Raw genomic sequence first — 20,254 nt, forward strand, 5'->3', positions numbered from 1 at the left:
ACCTATTCTTCTCAAACTTTTCTTAAAAACAGAACACTTCCAAATTAATTGTAATAGGCCAGCACTGTCCTGACACCAAACCAGATAAAGACACCACCACAAAAGAGAACTACAGGCCAAAAGCCCTGATCAACATAGATGCAAAAATCCTCAATAGAATACTAACAAACTGAATTCAACAATACACTAACAAAATCACAACAATCAAGTGGTATTTATTCCTAGGTTGCAAGGGGGTTTCAACATTTGCAAATCAATCAATGCGATATACCTTATCAACAAGAGAAAGGAGACAAACCGTATGATCATTTCAACAGATGCAAAAAAGCATTTGACAAAGTACAACATTCATTCATGATATAAACCCTCAACAAAGAAGGTTTAGAGGGAACATAATAAAAGCCGTATGTGAAAAACCCACAGCTATCATCATCAATGGGAGAAAACTGAGAACTTTTCCCCTAAGGTCAGGAACAAGACAAGGACATCCACTGTCACCACTTTTATTGAACACAGTACTAGAAGTCCTAGCCACAGCAATCAGACAACAAAAAGAAATCAAAGGCATCCATATCAGTAAGGAAGAAGTAAAAACTTTCACGATTTACAGATGACATGATACTATATATAGAAAGAAAATCTGAACAACTCCACCAAAAAAACTGCCAGAACTGATCCATGAATTCAATAAATTTGCAGGACACAAAATCAACGTAAATAAATCTGTTGCATTTTGGGGCACCTAGGTGGCTCAGTCGGTTGAGCATCTGACTCTTGGCTCAGGTCATGATCTAATGGTTTGTGAGAACCATGCAGAAGGAGAAATTAAGAAAACAATACCATTTATAACTGCACCAAAAATAATGAGATACCTAGTAATAAAACTAACCAAAGAGGTGAAAGACCTGTACTTTGAAAACACTGATGAAAGTAACTGAAGAGGACACAAAGAAACAGAAAGACATTTCATGCTCATGGATTAGAAGAACAAATATTGTTAAAATATCTATACTACCCAAAGCAATTGACAGAGTCAATGCAATCCCTATCAAAATACCATAAGCATTTTTCACAGAACCAGAACAAACAGTCCTAAGATTTGTATGGCACCACAAAAGTGGTGCCAAAAGCAATCCAAATAGCCAAAGCAATCTTAAAAAAGCAAAGCCAAGCTGGAGGCATCACAATTCCAGACTTCAAGTTATATTATACAGCTACAGTAATCCAAACAGTATGGTACTGGCACAAAAACAGATACATAGAGCAATAAAACAGAATAGAACACCCAGAAATAAACTCACAACCACATGGTCAATTAATCTTTGACAAAGCAGGAAAGAATATTCAATGGGAAAAGAGCAGTCTCTTTAACAAATGGTGTTGCAAAAACTGGATAGTAACATGCAAAAGAATGAAACTGGATGACTTTCTTACACCACACACAAAAATAGATTCAAAATGGATTAAAAACCTAAATTTGGGACAAGAATCCAAGATGAGAACACAGGCAGGAACTTCGTGACATCAGCTGTAGCAACTTCTTTCTATATATGTCTTCTGAGGCAAGGGAAACAAAAGCAAAAATGAACTATTGGGACCTCATCAAAATAAAAAAAAACTTCTGCAAAGGGAAGGAAACAATCAACAACACTAAAAGGCAACCAATGAAATGGGAGAAGATATCTGCAAATGACATATCTGATAAAGGGTTAGTAGCCAAAATATACAAAGAACTTATTCAACACTAAAAAAACTGCACAAAAAATCCAATTTAAAAATGGGCACAGGACATGAGTAGACATTCTTCCAAAGACATACAGACAGCCAAAAGACACATAAAAAGATGTTCATCATCATTTAGTACCAAAGAAATATAAATCAAAACTCTAATGAGATATCACCTCACAACTGTCAGAATGGCTAAACTCAACACACAAGAAACAAAAGATGTTGGCAAGGATGTGGAGAAAAAAGAACACTCATGCACCGTTGGTGGGAATACAAACTAGTGAGGCTACTGTGGAAAATGGTGTGGAGGTTCCTCGAAACGTTAGATTCAATTGAAATAGAAACTTAAAGAGAAAAAAAAAAAGATGATCTGGAGGAATCTCAGATGGGTAAGTAGGAGGAGGTAAGAAAAAGAGAAGGTTTGGAGCAACCTCCAGAGGTGACAAATTCCATTTGGGCCAAGAAAGATGGAGGCACCCACAACGAGATGGCCAACAGGAGCCAGGAATGTGGGTTCAGACACAAAGAAAGTGCTTTACAATCCATACAGAGATTCCTGGAAATCAAAGGTATGACTAACACCAACACTTATTTGCAAAGTATTTTATATGTGTCATTGTATTTCAAATACATCCAAATATGAATAAAATAGAAAGGTAGTAAGCAAATGCATTTCAGTCATTTACAAATTTTTCAAATTAAAATATGAAGTCTTAACACAGGATCAAGAAACTACTGATCACACGTCTCTTATCTGTCTATGAATGTGAATCACAACAGCGGTGAATTCCTTGGAATCATATGCTGCTGCTGCTGCTGCTGATAGTGACAAACTCTTATATAGCACTTACTATGTTAAGCATATTACCCTTTTCTGTAATTTTTCTCCATTAAAATATCCTAATTGTCGGGGCAGGCAGAAAAATGCATGTGTAGTCCAGCTTTAACCTTAACCTCAAATCTACTTAGCAAAACTTGTGCCATTGATTCTTGTCTACCTTGTAGCAACAATCAGGTAAACACGGTGAAGTTTTGCCAGATTCTTCTTGTTTTGCTCTCTCTAGCCAACCTCAGTGACTTTTATATTTACAATCAATTTGTTACACTTTTAACTAACTAGAGTTGGTACCATCTCTTCTTCCAATACTATAAATATTCCCTCTGATCAAAACTGTCTATTATACAACAAAAGCCAGAGGAGACCCTCCTTCCTCCAAAACTCCTCCCTGAGTAAGAGAAGGATTATTCATTCATTCAGCAAATGAGAGGCTTGGACTTGTTCTCTAAATTCCCTTTTAGCTCTAAATAGGATCAGAGAAGCACTCCCATGGCCACATCACTTAAATGAATTATCACAGGTTTGCACAGGCCCAGGTACAGACACAGCTGGGTCATTCTCAATCCTTTAATCCAGTATGATTTTCCTAAAACCACTCCTCAAGAAACAAAATGGCTTTTTGAAAAGTTTATTTTAATTTTCTTAATTTTACTTTTATTTAAACTTGCTTTATTGTCTCTTTCCCTGCTTTCACCCTGGGCCCAGCATATGAAGGGCACCTCGTTAATTCCTGAAGAGCAAAAACTCTGTCTTACAAACACAGTAGAGAATGCCCAACCATAAAGTGGCAGCTATATAAATGTTTATAAAACTAATCTGTGACTAAGAAGCCGCTTAGTTCAGTAAGCCAAAATCTCCACTGAAAATCTGAAAGGTAAGCCCTCCCTGCTATGCTATACCTAAGTGGGGAGGGAGTAGTAATCAGCTGGCTTCCAGAATTCCCTTAAGAAGAATCCTTGGACCTGGAATACTAGTATGTCAGCACATTTGCAGAAATAATGGGGAAAATGAAGACCAAAGACCGACTTGAACTTTACATTTCTTTGTTCTCATTATCCATTCCCCAAACCACAGGAGTATAAAACAAAAATGATCCTTTCATGTAAAAAGGTTGGAATACTAACCTTTACTGAGTCTATTCCCACACTGCACAGTGGAGCTCTCATCCTCGTGTAGGCCGAATTTTACCTTTTTTTTCACCATGAAAACCAATTTTGATAGTTTTTGAAAATGAAACCAATTTCCATTTCTTAAACTATAAGTCACTCTCAATTTCTACATTTAGCATCTGAAAATTACAAATTAATTTCCTTCTAGAATGTAAGTTTTAAAAAGAAAGAGGGCTTGCTTATCTTCCACCGCTGTATCCACGGTGCCTAATACATGTGGCTGACAATCAATAAATACTTGTTGAAGGAAAGAATAAACATACATTTCAACTGACATAACATAGAAAGCATCTGGCAAATAAGCATCTGGGGGAACTCTGTAAAGGAGATAAAAGAACAATTACTACCTGAAGTACCTCGCCACTTACTCTTAAAAGAGCATAGAAAATTGGGAAATTGAAATGTGGAGCCTGCTTCTATCTTGCACTCTCAAACTTGTTTGCTACGGCTGCCTGGCAAGGACAGTTAGCAGATGCTCTATTCTTTCTGGTGGGAAACAATTGCTCTCCAAGCCTGAAGACAAAGAATACACATGTACATCCTTCTAGTGTCCAGATCTAGGCTGACTGACACCACAGCCACCAGCCCCACATGTTTATCAAGTATCTGAAATGTGGCTTGTGTGAAACGAAATGGGCTGGAATGTCAGATACAAACCAGATTTCTAAAGATGAGGACAAAAACTGGATGTACACTGTCCCATTGATAATTGTTTTACGTTAATTACATGTTGAAATGATAGCAGTTTGGACATATTGGGGTAAACAAAATATATTAGTAAAACTAATTTCACCGATTTCTTGTTACTTTTCTTAATACAGAAAATTTTGAAATATTTAAGTGGCTCACATTATATTTCTATTGGACAGTGCTAGTCCAGACTGACAGTAAGAGAGTCTGTATGCTACCAGAAGGAATATGCGTGGAAAAACAGCAGGATCTGGTTCCTAATTTCACAATCTATAATTACGGAGATTAGATTTTCTACCACAAACCAATGTATAGTCTCCCTTGAAGGCGCACACCAGCATTAGGAGATAACACATTAGCCTTAATAGATAATGAGGAAACTGAGCCACAAAAAGAAGGCACTTATACAGAGTTACAGAGCTGATAAATGGGAGGGCAAAACCCTGACCCAAACTCAGCATGTCCAAATGCACGTCCTTCCCCTTCCTCTCCTCCACTCAGAGAACTTTCCCTACTAGAGGCTTAAAAAGGATGCCAACCATCTTTCCTGCCTTACCCTGCTGTGGGTTTCTCTTTGATACTCTACACCCTTATTTCTCCCAGCCACTAACCCAAAGAAAAGAGAACTATGTGACAATATGGCTGAATATTTTGGAAAAATTACCAGAGTGACATCCCATATGCTGCTATCTCGTGAAGAAAAGAATCAAGGTCTCCTAATTGGGCTCTTTTGCCTTTGCGATTCAAAAGCTTTCCACTGTATCGGCACCATTCGTATAACACGCTACATAGAAATTTACCTACTGGGACACCGCTACCTGTGAGGTCACTAATTTGGGCAAGTGCATTTCACCTGTTGTGAATTAGCTTACTTAGTCTCTTAGCAGCCTCCAGAGCTTCGTTGGCACTGTCTGCTACAAAGAATCTTTGAACTTTCACTCCATTGTCAGACATCAGTTTCTTGCTCTGGTATTCCTGCAGGTTCAGCCATCTTCGGGGGGTTAACTGCACTGCCTAGAGAGATTGAGAGAGACAGAGGTAAGAACGCTTACAAATAAGAAAAGGAACAGTCAACGTATGTAGCCAGTCTTATAGGTACCCACAAACAATCAGCAACACCTTTTTTTAAAAGGAAAAAAAAACTCCTATATAAATTCTTCATGCTTGTTTTTCTAATCAAAAATGTTTAAGACAACCACACACACAAATGAATGCAGGTTTAAAGAAATGGTGAGAAGTGAATAGGGTCTATCATCTAGTTAACAAGAATGTACCAATATCAATTTCCTAATTTTGATATTGAACTAAAAAGACCTAAGATATCAACGTGAGGAGAAGAGGGGGAAGGGTATGTGGGACTGCTGCACTTTTTTTGCAGCTCCCTGAGTCTGTAAATATTTAAGAATAAATGAGACCATTTAAAAAAAAAAGAATAAAAATTATTTTCTTAAGTTTATTTATTTGAGAGAGGAAGAGAGAGCATGCAAGAAGAAGCTGGAAGGGGCAGAGAGGGGGCGGGAGGAGAAAATCCAAATTAGGCACTGCACTGTCAGTGAAGAGCCCGACTCGGGGCTGGAACCCAGGAACCATGAGATCATGACATGAGCCAAAACCAGGAATTGGAGACTTAACCGCCTAAGCCACCCAGGTGGGCACCCCTTAAGAGTTACTTTTTAAAATGTTAAGAAATGCATTATAAAGGATATACCTCCCCCACATTCCCACCCCAAATAAAGTTCATAGCATTATTTTAATAACTGTATGCACATTGTTAATCACTAAGGTATCTCAGAAAATTTTCTTAACACTTTGAGGCTCAATGGACCACAGACTAATCCACTTCTTTGCCATAGTTTTTAATGGACTCTAGGTACAATCATTATGTGATGAAGAAGATTACCTCTTTCACAAACCACATTTGAAGACGGTAACCTGAAACAATTATCATAAATAAACTACTTCCTAAAAACTGCAACTCGTGTATTAAAGTAACTTTGCCTATGTATCATGCAGAAGTTTTTTCCAATGTGCGCTATCAATTACTTTTTAATCTGTGCTGAAAAAAAGTAATTAAGGAGCAGAATAACATGAACAAATAAATTCTCATTTTTTTCAGTAAGATCAACATCATTCCCTATTTTTAAAAGAAAAAAAAATGAATATACCTAGTTTAAGCTCATTTCCATCCATGAGTCCTGATGCAAAAAAACAAAACAAACAAACAAAAAAACAAAAAACCACTGCCCCAGAGTAGGTAAGACAATGATACCATTAATGCACAAACCGAAAAAGTCAATCATACAACAGGATCACAAGAGTGAAGGAAAATCACCTGTCATACTGCCTAGCGTCTTTTGTCAATGGCCTTGGTGGGCGGCCAAAGCAGCATTACAAAGACCATAAACTAAGGTCTACAGGGCTTTACAACATGGAACCATTAGCTTTCAGGACCTCAAATGTGTCCTTAAAATGGCATTTTCTTCTGGAATTTCCAAGCTACAATGCACTCATGGAGCTCTTCTGGATAAGGGACATTCCAAAAGGCTCTAGAACCTTTCAACTAAGCTGAGTTTTACCCAAAGGCAGAGTATATCTTTAAATTGTTTGTATCTTTAAGAAGAATATGATGGTGCCTGGCATATGGAAGATAGTCAAGAATATCAGTACAATGGCCAAATGAATAAGTCCTGCCTTTTGTTCATTTGTTCCCAGCTACAGGTAATTTTTCATTTCCACAAAGTGACTTTCTCTAAAAATAGAAAAGCAGAAGTCCTTCAGACCTGAAACAACCTAATTTGTACACACTCATAAAAAATTCAAATTTTGACATGATCTAGTTTAAAGATATCTTTCTGTTCCACTCTTCTGAATATTGGTAATGATGTTTTCAATGGTAAAGTTGTCTGCACTTCTTTAGAAATAAATAATACCAGAGTTTTAAAATAAATTGCCAGAGAAGTTATGGTCACTGTTACTGTATGATTTATTAGCTGTATATGATTTGTTAATCTTACTTCTGAATTTTAAGTCTTGATGAAACATTAGTAATTTGAAAAACACAAAATTTCACACGTGAACATACACATTGACCTAACAGTCTTATTAACACATCACATAATGTACCAAAAAAATTCAAGTTTAAGACATTTAGTGAAAGTCCCCTAATGAAAGAAAAGATTAAACATTAGATGTATACTATATTCTGGGACCACTTTTAAAAGGCAGATGGGGAAGGATCAATAGATTAAGTATATGTTGACATACCAACTTAAAGCCATTAACAGAAAAAGAAAAAAAGAAATACAATTTGTGAAGAACATTTGAGAGAGACTAAAACTGCCACAAGTATGGTGTGGTCAATTCCTTTTCATTAGAACACTCACAGTATTAATTTTAGATATGTTAATGCAATCTGCTGCAAACTAATTGCAATTGATCGAGAGACCAGCTTCATAGACATATAATACATATTGACCGTTTCTACATTGACTCAGATGAAAAAGCCTGCTTGAAGTCTGTTGCTCTTAAATTGAAAACCAACACAGTGAACACAGTTCTGAGCCACTGCAGATACCCAAGCTATCACTCCACAAAGCAATCATCTTATAGAATAATCGGCTACCTTTGTCAAACCTAACATCAGAAGAGCAGGGTCCCTGACTGGGTCTAAAACTGCATGAACTCAGCTGCACTGACTAAGAATTTGTGGTACGTCTAGAGAGGAAAAGGTTAAATCCACCTCTGCATTTTCAGGAGGAAGAAAAAAGGAGAAGAGAAATTTACTAAGTAAGTGGATGGTGTAAAGTATGCTAGAAATATAATCAACTGCTGAATCATAAAAACAATAATAAGAATAGTTTCATCTTCTATTACGGAGCATTGGCCATGTGTAGGCAGTATACTAAGCACGCGTGTTATCTTATAGTCAAGGCAATCGTGAAAAATGAAGTAGTATTATTTCTCTCTGCAGCTGTCACTGATGCAACCTTCCTTCTTCCAATACTTCCTTGCCTCAGATGAAGTTAGGTACAGCCGTGTAAGATCGTTCATAAATACGTATGGTGTGTAACTCACCTGGACCAACATCTGATTGCCAACCCTTCTCCCCCTAAGTTCTCTCTGTCTCGACATGGGGAATGGGAATATTCATGCGGCAGCTAATCTATCAGCCAGGGGCCTCAAGGAAAACAGACACATTCCCAGGTCACTCACATAGAATGTGTCATGAAAAATAAACCTTTGTGGATTTTTACCCACTGAGATTCCGGAGATTACTTGTTACTGTTACGGAACCTAGCTTATCTCTACCATCCTGACTAAAAACCATCTTGAGGCACCTGGGTGGCTCAGTCAATTGAGTGGCCAACTTCAGCTCAGGTCATGATTTCACGATTCGTGAGCTCAAGCCCCCTACTGGGCTCACTGCTATCCACGTGGATCCTGCTTCTGATCGTCTGTACGCCTTCCCCCGGCCCTCCCCTGCTCACACACACACACTATCTCTCTCTCTCTCTCTCTATCTCTCTCTCTCTCTCTCTCTCTCTCGAAAGTTAACAAACAAAACCAACCAACCAAACAAACAAAAAACATCTTACAAAATCAGGAAACCCAGGCTGAGGGTTAAGTCACTGGCCGAAGATGACAGGCAGCTGTGAAGCAACAAAACTTCTCTGATCAACAGCATCAATCTGCTGTGTAACACTGTTGGTCTCCCGTGTTTATATTCTGGTCTCGCATTCCCAGAGGCCCCTTGATGATAAAGACTGAGACCAGGATCAGTGACATTGTGTCCTTGTCTTCAGAAGGCCAGAGGTCTATTAGGAACGGACACACACATGATGCGTGTGAGGACAAATGCGTTAGGCTTTGGGAGGGAAGGAGGTGGAGATGAGAGCAGAGGCTCACCTAAGACACTGGCAGAAGCAGTTTATTTTAGCTCGTAGGAAGACTACCTGTTAAAACCTTAGACTAATCTCTTCTCGGGGAAGCCTTGAACTCTAGAAAGTGAACGGTGGAGAGCAGTCTGAAGATCATGTGGCCCAGTAGGTTTCAACTGTTCCTGCCAGTTATTTGCCTGTTTGCCATCAGGTCAGTCCCCAGGCTCTTTGCCAACTGGCTTCTGCCTAAATCTGAGACTGTGCTCAGAGACTGAAAAGTGAGAAGAAGACTTCAGGCTTTGTCTTCCTCTGAGTCAGGTGGCGACTCCAGCAGTGACTGCCGCTCTTCTGACGTTTCAGCCCCCGATCCCACCCCAGAAAGCCCTTCCTTCATAATTCCAGCTCACACTGTCCGCCCCACCAGGACTCCAGCACTGAAGGGCTGGCCCTGGACTCTGCTAACACCACCTCCTTCTACCCCTCAAGCTCCTACAAGATTCCTGCTGTTGCCAATCCCCGGGTGGCCTTCCCAGCCCTGCTTTGCCTTCCAAAAGTCCTAACGCCTTTGTCAGTACTTGGGTGGCCCCATTAAACCTATGAAACAACGTGGCCCTCCACAGAGCCTGAAGGTGCCGCTTCAAGGCACAGGAGTAGAAGGACAATGGCAGGGGCCCTCTTAGGAAGGGGACTTTGGGGCCCTCCTCTGCAGCGGCTCTTCAGGAAATCATGTTTCATAGACTGGGCTTCCAAAGGATGGAAGGACTAGTGGGGTCCAACCTCCTCATTTTACAATCAGGGACCTTGAGGCCTCTACAGGGGAGGTAACATGCCTAGGGACCCTCTAGGGGGACAGAAGCAGGTGGACAACTAGACTAATTCCAATGTTGTGTCCTTCTTTCATTCAGATTTTGGCAAACTGACCATATGAGGAACAGCACCACGTTCTCAAAACAGCTAGGGTGGGTGGGCACCCGGGGTTAGTTCCGTCTGGGCCTGCATGCTGACCTTTCCATGGCTACCTTCCCTACCGTGTTTCTTGGCCAGAGCAAGCATTTCCAAGCTTAGGGAAAGTAGGAAATATAACTTAAAAGAAAAGCACGGCATAAAGATTTAAGGGCCTGTGGGAAAAAGGGAGCAGAGGTAGACGAAAAAGAATGAAAAATGAGGGGAAAAGACAGAGAGAACCAAGAGATAAAAAGACAATGACTAAGCAGGCAAAAATTCACAAGAAAACTCAAAGCACAAAATTAGACAGCTACATAGAAAAAAATGACACGACCAAGAAATCATCCTTCGCCCCACGGTTTTAAAATTAGAGGTGCCAAGAGTACTGAAATAGCAGCACAGGAGGAGAAAAATCAATAAAGGGAGTAAAGAAAATGTCATTGAGTGGGGCGCCCCCCAAAGGGAGGCTTGGTGAGCCACACCTGCCCACTGGCTCTCTGCACTCCCTCGGTCTTTCTGCAGCCTGACAATCCACGGCACTGCCTCACTCAGGAAGGCAGAGGAGCAGAGTCTGGAGAGGAGCTGAAAATCCACTAGCAACCAGGGAAGTAGAAATTACAACAAAAACGAAGGTTTGGTGATGACACTGGTGAAGGTAGGCTAAAACACGCCTCCCAGTACACGACACACCCACGCAAAGAGAACACCAGTGCAAGCACCTTCAAGACCAATGTGACGGCATTTATGAAAACTAGAACAACTACACCTTCTAAACTGGAAAGTCTCCTCCTTGGGTGCTTAATTCAGTGAAACATGAACTGGGGACATACAGTGGAATCTTCTGTGTACTGCTGTGCACAGTAAAGGGTAAAGTTGGAAGGTATCTAATGCACACCAAACAGGAAATGGGCTGAATAAACCGCAATATATGAGCCATTCAAAATATCGGTGGCAACACAATTAGCACCCAGTATCCACGCGGTCCCCTACTTCTCAGTTCTTTTGCAGCTAGGGTGCCACAACTTTTAAGCAACCAGGCACAATCCTCCAGGACCCTTTTCCTTGGCTGCAAGGTCCTGGAGGCCCCAGGTGGAGAGGGCGGGGTCACAGGGTTGAAGCAGCCTGGATTACTGACTTACTGTACAGACCACTGCCTTGGCCTTGCAGTCACCTGACCCACAGATGCATGAATGAGAAATAAACCTTTGATGTGTTTACCACTGAGATCTTGGGAATAACTTGTAATCGCCTCATCGAACTAGTCTAGACTGATAAGTACGAACATCTTAACATTGATTGTTCTCCAAGGCACATTACTGAAAGAAAATAGCCAGTTTCTTTCAATATTTAAAGTAGAATAACATTTATATTTCCGACACGTGTGTCCACACACAACGCCACATTCTCTATCTTTTAAGAATGGATGTAGCTATGGGGCGCCTGGGTGGCTCAGTCGGTTAAGCGTCCAACTTCAGCTCAGGTCATGATCTCACAGTCTGTGAGCTCAAGCCCCATGTCCAGCTCTGTGCTGACAGCTCAGAGCCTGGAGTCTGCTTCAGATTCTGTGTCTCTCTCCCTCTCTCTGTCCCTCCCCCACTCACACGCCGTCTCTCTCTCTCTCACACAAATAAATAAGTTAAGAATGGATAAAGCTACACATACATACATGCATACGGAAAGCTCCAGATTAAGTTCACTAACTCAATGCCAGTAAACTTGGGAGGGCAGATCAGAAAGATGGTAATCAAAGGAAGATCTACCCTAGTCTATAATTTTTAAAACATTTTTATAGAAAAACATTCATTTATTATTCGTGCAATGAAAATCAATCTCCTTAGAGACAACACTGAGGGGAAGTAATCAAACCCAGGCTTTAACCCAAAGGCATAGCCTTAAGTATCTATTAACTCGTCTGGGAAATGAGGGCTTGCACCCTTACTTTCGCTACCCAGAGTTCTCCAAATGCGGTGTGAAATCAAGGAGAGGGGGCCAAAGGCTTGCATCCTCTGTTACGCAGAACTACCAACCCTAATATAAACTCCCACTGTGAGACAGGAAGAGGCTCTTAAACCTCATTTCAAGCTTTCAACAGCAATGACGACGGCAGAATACAAACAAGGAATTAGCTGTACACTCGAAGGAAAATACATTCCCCTCTCACTACACGCATGGCAAGGCAGGCAGATGCTCAGTGGGCTGTGGCAGGCCAAGAGTCGGAGTGTGCTGGTTATATTTTAGTTTCTGTCAGTGTTATTCTGTATGCAAATCAGGACCCATAAATCCACCTTAGTCACGTTACCTAGGAAATACGAGGCTTCAAATAAACGTGTTGATGCACACGAAAAGACAGATATAACTCAGTGTGTCTCAATATGGGTATCGCAAAATAAAAGACCCGCTTGCTTAAAACAGGCTCTGATGAAGAAGTCACTTCACTATCACCCTGTATAAGGGACTGAGTGGAATCCTGTTTCTAAGAGGAAAATTGTAACAGCAGCAATGATAACAATAAAAATAAAAGTACTCTTCCGTTTAACCCCTAATGTGATGATGTCAACTCCTCCTCCATAAAGACAACATGCTAAAAAAACAAACAAACAAACAAACAAACCCAGAGCCTATAGAAAAGAAAAACTAATGTCAGACGAGGAAGAAAGCGTAAGAATATGCATACCAACACTCTGCTACATTTCATTATATGTTCAGGCTAAAGTGTGGGGCATTCATTTGGAGTCACCTTTGGAAATACACCATCCCTTTTGTCTAGAACTGGCATGTTCCTGACCCTTCTCCTCTTTGCACAAAGAAATGAATTAACCAATTAATTAGTACTCTGCGGCTGAGCTCTTTGCTCTAGTAGGGGTACAGGGAGACCATGATCACTTACAAAATGGAGGAAACTAATCCATCCTCACAGGTCGCTTTGAGGATTACATGGGTTAAAATGTGCAAATCAACTGGGATAGTGTGCAGCATATCATAAGTACTCAAAAGAATGTTCTGCTCTTATTACGAACGCAGAACTACAAAGGGGGAAAGAAAGTATAACAAGGAAATACTGAACAATCCCCAAACTAAAAACAGTAGGTGATCCCGTCAGTGATAAAGAGGTGCCCACCATGTCCTGCTCTTCGTTTTAAATGCATATGGGGAAGTATTTTTAAATTGTGATAGTGGAAGGGCACCTGGGTGGCTCAGTTGGTTAAGCACCGGACTTCTGCTCACATCATGATCTCACAGTGTGGGGGCTTGAGCCCCCGCGTCGGACTCTGAGCTGGCAGCTCAGAGCCTAGAACCTGCTTCAGATTCTGTGTCTCCCTCTCTCTCTGCCCCTCCCCTGGTTGCTCTCTCTCTCTCAAAAACAAATAAACATTAAAAAAAATAAAAAAACAAAAAAATAAATTGTGATAGTGGAATCTCTACACTTAAATTACTCAACAGTCACAGAAAGAGAAAGGACAGTAATTTACAGTAAGAAGGACCAATTTCACATTCAGTGAGCAAATTAAAATGTGCCATGCTAAGTACATTGACTTTCTACCTCATTTGAGCCAGGGTACCCCCACCTCGCAGAGGAGCAAATGTGATGGTCAGAGAGATTAAGTAACTTATCTAAGGCTACTCAGCTGGGTGAATGAGTCGAGATTTGAATCCAAGTCTAAAAACCCCAAGAGCTTTCTATTATTCCAACGTGTTTTCTGTTTTTTTGTTTGTTTTGGTCAGTTTCTGAATCCTATGTCAATAAAAAGGTCTTGGAAAGACCACAGACAAAAACCATACTGCCATTTGTGACTTAAATACACAGTTTCCCATTTAAAAGGAGGGCAGCTAAAGCAGCTGACAAACTGAGAACACTAACGAAGGTTGTGCGGTACCTGAAAGAATGTGCTCATGGGATGTGCAGCTTCACTAGAGCAAAGGGCTAGAGAAGGAAAGTAAAGTTTACTGATGAAAAGGAAAAACAGCTGGGCCCTTCTTTACAAGAGATCAGACTAGGGTCAGAGGAGGAGCCCCAGGCCAATTGCGTTCCTCTGGCACTGTGTCTCTGACAATACCACACCACTCCGTCTAAGGATCCCACAGAAGGGGTGGGGGGTGGGGGTCAGCATCTGTTAAAAAAAATTAAAGAATCTGTCCTACCAGAAAAGAAATTAAAGTTCACCTTTCAGACTATCCAGAAGTTGGATCACAGCAGGTTTCTATTTTAGAATTAATTCTTCCCGGGGTACCCCAACAAAATCTCGTATTTTTAACCAAACCAAATACTAGCTAACACGGAACAGTGCCATGAAGTTATAGAAGCTATACTATACACTTGGAGAGCATTACCTCATGTAAAACTCGCAACAACCCTACAAGGAAGAAACTGACAGAAGACCATTTTACAGATGAGCAAATGAAGGCTGAGAGAAGCTAAGTGTTGCTAAGACTAACAGCGATGGTGAGGGGCTGGGCCATACTTCAAATGCAGGTGTGCCTGACTCCACATCCACTCTTCAGTGAAACAGTAACAGGGAATTCCGCCCCTCCCCCCAAGTCCACAAAAGTGGGTCCTGAGCAGTGACTGGGGCAGGAGGAGAAACAGGAGGCCCTGTATAGATTTCACCGCAGGAAGGTACAAAGCTGTCCTGAAAATGAGGTTGGAAAGAAGAATGGGAAGATCTGAATGAGAGAAAGATTTGTGGATGAGATGAGTTGCACTAAGTCAAAAGAATTAAGATTCTCAAAGATACTGCCTCCTTTTTATCCTAGGTTCAGCGGAAAAGCAGCATTTTTTTTTTTTTCAAGGAGCAAAGAAATGTAAAACTCTTTGTAGTCAGGACAAATGCCCAAAGGAAGTTTCGTTCCCTAACTCCACTGCTCTGCCAGCAGCAAAAAAGAAGGAGAGGGGGGAAAATACAACACTGATAAACATTAGCGTTATTAACACAACAGCAGAAACAAACGTATAAAAGGCACTGAAAAGACTGAAGTGCATCATTTCAAAATGCCTGCCCATCCCCTAGAGGACAGAGTGCCAGCTCGATTGTGTTGCACAGGAATATCACCTTAATTTTATACTGTGAACAGAAGTGGGCAAGGTTTATTTACATGAAGAAAGAAAACAAATTAAGGAAAGGTAAATATAGACTCGCATTTAACTCTACTAAGGAAACTGCAGAATCTGTACTTTGTTCATTCAACAGTCTTCCACTGGGCATTTATAACGTGGCGGCCACTGTGGCTGGCATCTGAGATCCGCTGGTCCACAGCACACACAAGTTCTCTGTTGCCACAGAGCTCGTGTCCTAGGAAGGGATGCAGGAAAGGACACGAACACATAAATGGAGAATGTAACTACAGAATGGGACGTGCTAACACATACATGATGAATTATGGATACAAAGAGCACACTGGGCAGTAACCTCTGAAGAAATGACATTTGTGCAAAGACCAGAAGACAGAAAGGAAACAGGCATGTAAAGAAGCTGAGGACAAACCTAGCAGGCATGGTCCAAGGCCCTGAGGCAGGATACGGTTAGTTAGTGACAGAAGCTAGGGGGAATAAGTCAGAGATGAAAGTGGAAAGGGGAGCAGGGACCAGAACACGCAGGTGCTTGGAGGCTGCGGTCCAGAATTTAGTTAGATTTTATTTACTTAGTGTTTTAAGCGGGGAAGTGAGATCAAGTTCACATTTTGGAAAAGTCATTGTTTTCTGTTTAGAGAAGGAAACCACTTATGAAAGCTGCATTAAACCAGACCAGACTCAGCAACATTTTCTATAAACATCCAAATAGTAAATAGTAAATAGCCAAATAGTAAATCTGGCTCTGAGGCCGGATACTCTCTGCGGCAACTCCACTTTTGTCAAAGCAGGCATAGATAATATTTATAAAAGAATGGGCATGGCTATGTTCCAGCAAAGCTTTATTTGCAAGAACAGTTTTAGCAGAGAGGCCACAGTTTGCAGACCCTCAACTAAATAACAGAGAAGAGCAGTGGAGGTAGAAACAGAGAGGAATGAAGGGATTCCAGATAAGTCTGGTGATGAAGTAAAGCTTACTATGAATTAGATGTGGGCTTTAAGGTGAAAGGGAATCTAGTATTAGACACACACACACACACACGACATATTTAGTCCATGTGAATCTAGTGAATTTTATGTACCTGCTATCTATAAAAGAAGCATTTCTTTAGAAGCATTTCTATAAAAGAATCTTAACTTTGGATTTTTTGCCCAAACTGGTCTTCGTATCACACTTAATTATTGAGAGTCCCATCCACCATTCCACCACATCAGAGCTTCTGGTTCTTTGATCGTATAACCATCTTCCATTATTTAATATTAATCCCAGTGTGTGACACACAAACCGCCCTGCTACAGCCCCATTCTGCTATGCTGGCCATCTGCAACTTCTTACCAAGGAGAAAACAAGATCTCCCTTGATTAAAGAGACACCACGTAGGAATAACAAAAAAAAGAAAAGAAAAGAAAAAAAACCAACAAAGAAAAACCTAAGAATGAGGAAGCTGTGATCTATTTGATGAACACTATAAAACAATTCAAATAAATAAGGCAGTTCTTGAAATGTATCAGCACAGATGTACTTCCAAAGTAAAACACAGAAAAAAACAAGTGACAGATAAGAGGGACACATAAGAGTATGCATATTTAAAACAGGAAAAAAATTAAGCCATCTTACAGAGACAAATGAAGGGGTTCAGAGTAGGACACCCTAAAATATGCCATAAGCATTATTTTGAACTGAAGATAACAAGAAAAAGTCTGTTCCCCTTCTCCCTCCATCAAAAGAGGGCAGGATGAATCTTAATCATGGGACATAAATCTACACCTTTAGTCCAGAGACAGCAGCATGAGGGTCACCATAACAAACGTCAGTAATCCTTATCTTCTACTGGTGTCCCCAGAGACTTTCCTCCCCATAGTTTGCTGCCCCTAGAAGCTCCAAGTCCTTTTCCTTTGTCTTGGTACTTCTCTGCAAATTTACTCTTCTTTTGTTAAGATGCAACATACGCCCAAGTTCTGACCACCGCTTTGAGTCACATATGAGTATTCTCAGGGCTGTGTGCACCTGTTGATAAACTTATTTTTCTCTAGTGAATCTGTCCTGTGGCAGACTAACTTGCAGGACCTCAGCCAAGGAACTTAACAAGGGTAAAGGAAAAAAGTGTTCTCCTCACCTCCATACATAAATTGCCATACCAAAAGTCTAGAAGGTGTCTGGGGCACCTGGGCAGCTCAGTCGGTTAAGCATCCGACTTCGGCTCAGGTCATGATCTCATGGTTCGTGAGTTCAAGCCCCGCATCGGGCTCTGTGCTGACAGCTCAGAGCCTGGAGCCTCCTTCAGATTCTGTGTCCCCCTCTCTCTCTGCCCCTGCCCTGCTCACATTCTGTCTCTGTCTCTCAAGAAGTGAAAAAACATTAAAAAATTTATATTTGTAAACATTTTTAAAAATAAAAAATAAATTTAAAAAAAGTCTGGAAGGTGTCATGTCAAGTTTAGGATAGTGACTCTGTTAGAGAGAAGGAGAGAATGCCACAGGTTTGGGGAAGGGGCACCAAGAGACTTCAAGTTTATCAGTTATGCTTTATGTCTTTTATTTAAAAATGATCTGAGAAAATGTAAGAAAATAGCAATATTTAAAATTGTTCATACTGGACACACAGATGACTGTGACATAAATCTCAATATCCTGCATTTTTTTTCTAAATAAAAATGATTACATACTTAGTGTAATAAAGTTAATAACCACACAATTCCATGACAATGAAGTTATTAATAAAATGAAAGAAAGTAGGCTATAAAACGTAATTGTAATCAGAAAAAAAAATTAAAAAAAAGTTCTGGAAGAAACCTGAGATCATGCTGAGCCAATGGCCCATGCTATACAGGAGGGGCTGAGGCTCGGAGGCATTACTACGCCTGCCCCCCAAGCGGGCATGGCCTCAACAAGCCAGTGCAAAGCATCCAGCCACGTGCCCTGGCACTGCCCTCGCAGCACACCAACACTACACCTCTGAGGAACAGGCAAGCTCAGGGAAGGAGGGCAAGACACCGGTTTTCATCTCTGGACTCTTGAAGGTTTATGCCCAGTGCCTTGGTCTCATGTCAGCTTTATGTTCATAAAAATCAGGATTTTGCTCACTTATGACTTAAGTGAATAACTCGGAAGTACTTCATCGAAAATTAGGTCACCGCTTCATCTCATAAAAATGGGTGTGTATGTGTGTGTGATTTCTTTAACTCACTCAAGTGAGTCTTGCTACCTCTGGCAGCAAAAAGGGGTTTTAAAGATTCTAAGAATAGTCTCAAGTAAAGTGCTAACTTCAAATCAAATTCAAAAGAGTACAATAATGGTATAGCCATGAGCTCAACCTTGATCAATCTGAGGCCATTAATTGCTCAGCTAACCCCAGCCAACCTTTTTACACATTTACACATGCCATCAGAGCAAACTATTACTCTCACGAGTTAAGAGTCAGAAGGGAATAACACTACATACTTTTTTCAACCACATTAAACAAAAAGATCATCAGGACGAAAAGACCCTACGGGGTGTTTTTCAAGTTCTCCACCCAGAATGAGCTTGTGATACGGAGCAAGTAAAGAGATATTATTAAGACACAACACCCCACCCTCCAGGGGTGCTGGGAGGAAACATACACGCAAGGTTTGTGAAGGGGCTTTGTCATATGTGCGTTCAACAGAGCCATGACAATGGGTCAAATGTGGTCAAAGTCAGTGCATCTGATACAGCTCCGTCATAAACCCCTGTCCCCTTCCTTCCTCCACCCTCTTCTGTTCCCAATTTTAGCCCTTCTTAAACTAGTCCCAAAAGTCCTGTCCAATAAATTCAGGGAAAGCATGCAAGGGGCAGACTTCATTTTAATCAACCCACTCATGTTCTTTCTAACAATCTAACAGTGTTTAATCGTTCAGGATACATTGAGTTTGATGGGATTTACCTGATAGAAAGAGACTTCTCATCACTTCTTTATAGCGCCAGTTTTGAGCAACCAAGCTAACTCACTCTCCCAGGTTTGCCTGTCACCCTGGCATGCTGAAGAAATGACCAAGAGTAGTAAATGAGCGACCTTTGCTGGAGAAATTCCTGAGACTCTTTGACATTTTGAAGGTTTGTTGTACAGAATGATAATTGGTGTCTGCAAGGTTCTAAGTCCACTGTTTGTGTTTAGAAACTGATTTCATTCTTGGAGCGCCTGGGTGGCTCAGTCGGTCGAGCATCCGACTTCAGCTCAGGTCATGATCTCACGGTCCATGAGTTCGAGTCCCGCGTCGGGCTCTGTGCTAACAGCTCGAAGCCTGGAGCCTGCTCCAGATTCTGTGTCTCCCTCTCTCTCTGCCCCTCCCCCATTCATGCTCTGTGTCTGTCTCAAAAATAAATAAACATTAAAAAAAATTTTTTTTAACTGATTTCATTCTTGTTGATGAGTAAAATACTGCTACTATGGAAAACTAGACCTTAGAATTTTCTATTAAGAGAGGTGACAACAAGATAGGGATTATCCCTTTTTTCACATTTGCATTGTTAGAATCCTCATTTACAGAAGAAATTAAATCCACTGCCCTTCCCAATACTCTACATGTCATGTCCTAGTTATGAACAAAAAGTGCATGCCAAATCTTTCAGTTCACATTAGTTATATTTTCTCTGGCAATAATTTGAGTTTCTTTACCCAGAGTTGGGGGGGGAGGGGGAGAATCACAAAACCTTACCAATACCTGTGCAAATAAACCACGGAAGTTAAATTCAAGGCAAGCTTTGAGAAAACTTGATAACATAAAAATGAAACTTCAAAATAATCCCCGAAAAGAGAATTTATACAGCAGTGTAGCATACATGACATTCATTTTACTTCAGAAAACTTTTGAAAGAATACTGTCATTCATTTGAAAAGTCTACTATAATGATGGGAAAATCCAAAAAGCCCACACAGAAAAGAGGACCCCTGCAAAACATTTAATCTGACACTTAATACCCA

General features: G+C 40.7%; 1 protein-coding gene across 11 annotated transcripts in view; it reads right to left on the bottom strand.

Annotated features, from left to right (window-relative positions):
- The window catches only part of SUCLG2 (succinate-CoA ligase GDP-forming subunit beta), a 326,281-nt gene that overhangs the window by 267,847 nt on the left and 38,180 nt on the right, over positions 1 to 20,254 (bottom strand). For 10 of the 11 annotated variants that reach the window (XM_049642683.1, XM_049642688.1, XM_049642692.1 and 7 more), the window contains exon 2: positions 5,298 to 5,439. In XM_049642683.1, the coding sequence (XP_049498640.1) occupies positions 5,298 to 5,439 (142 nt within the window). Of the gene's footprint in view, positions 1 to 5,297; positions 5,440 to 9,020; positions 9,679 to 20,254 lie in introns of those variants that run through there. The other variant, XM_049642690.1, reaches the window with a different exon arrangement.

Source organism: Panthera uncia, chromosome A2 (genome assembly GCF_023721935.1).
Source record: "Panthera uncia isolate 11264 chromosome A2, Puncia_PCG_1.0, whole genome shotgun sequence".
In the NCBI taxonomy this organism is placed as follows: domain Eukaryota; kingdom Metazoa; phylum Chordata; class Mammalia; order Carnivora; family Felidae; genus Panthera; species Panthera uncia.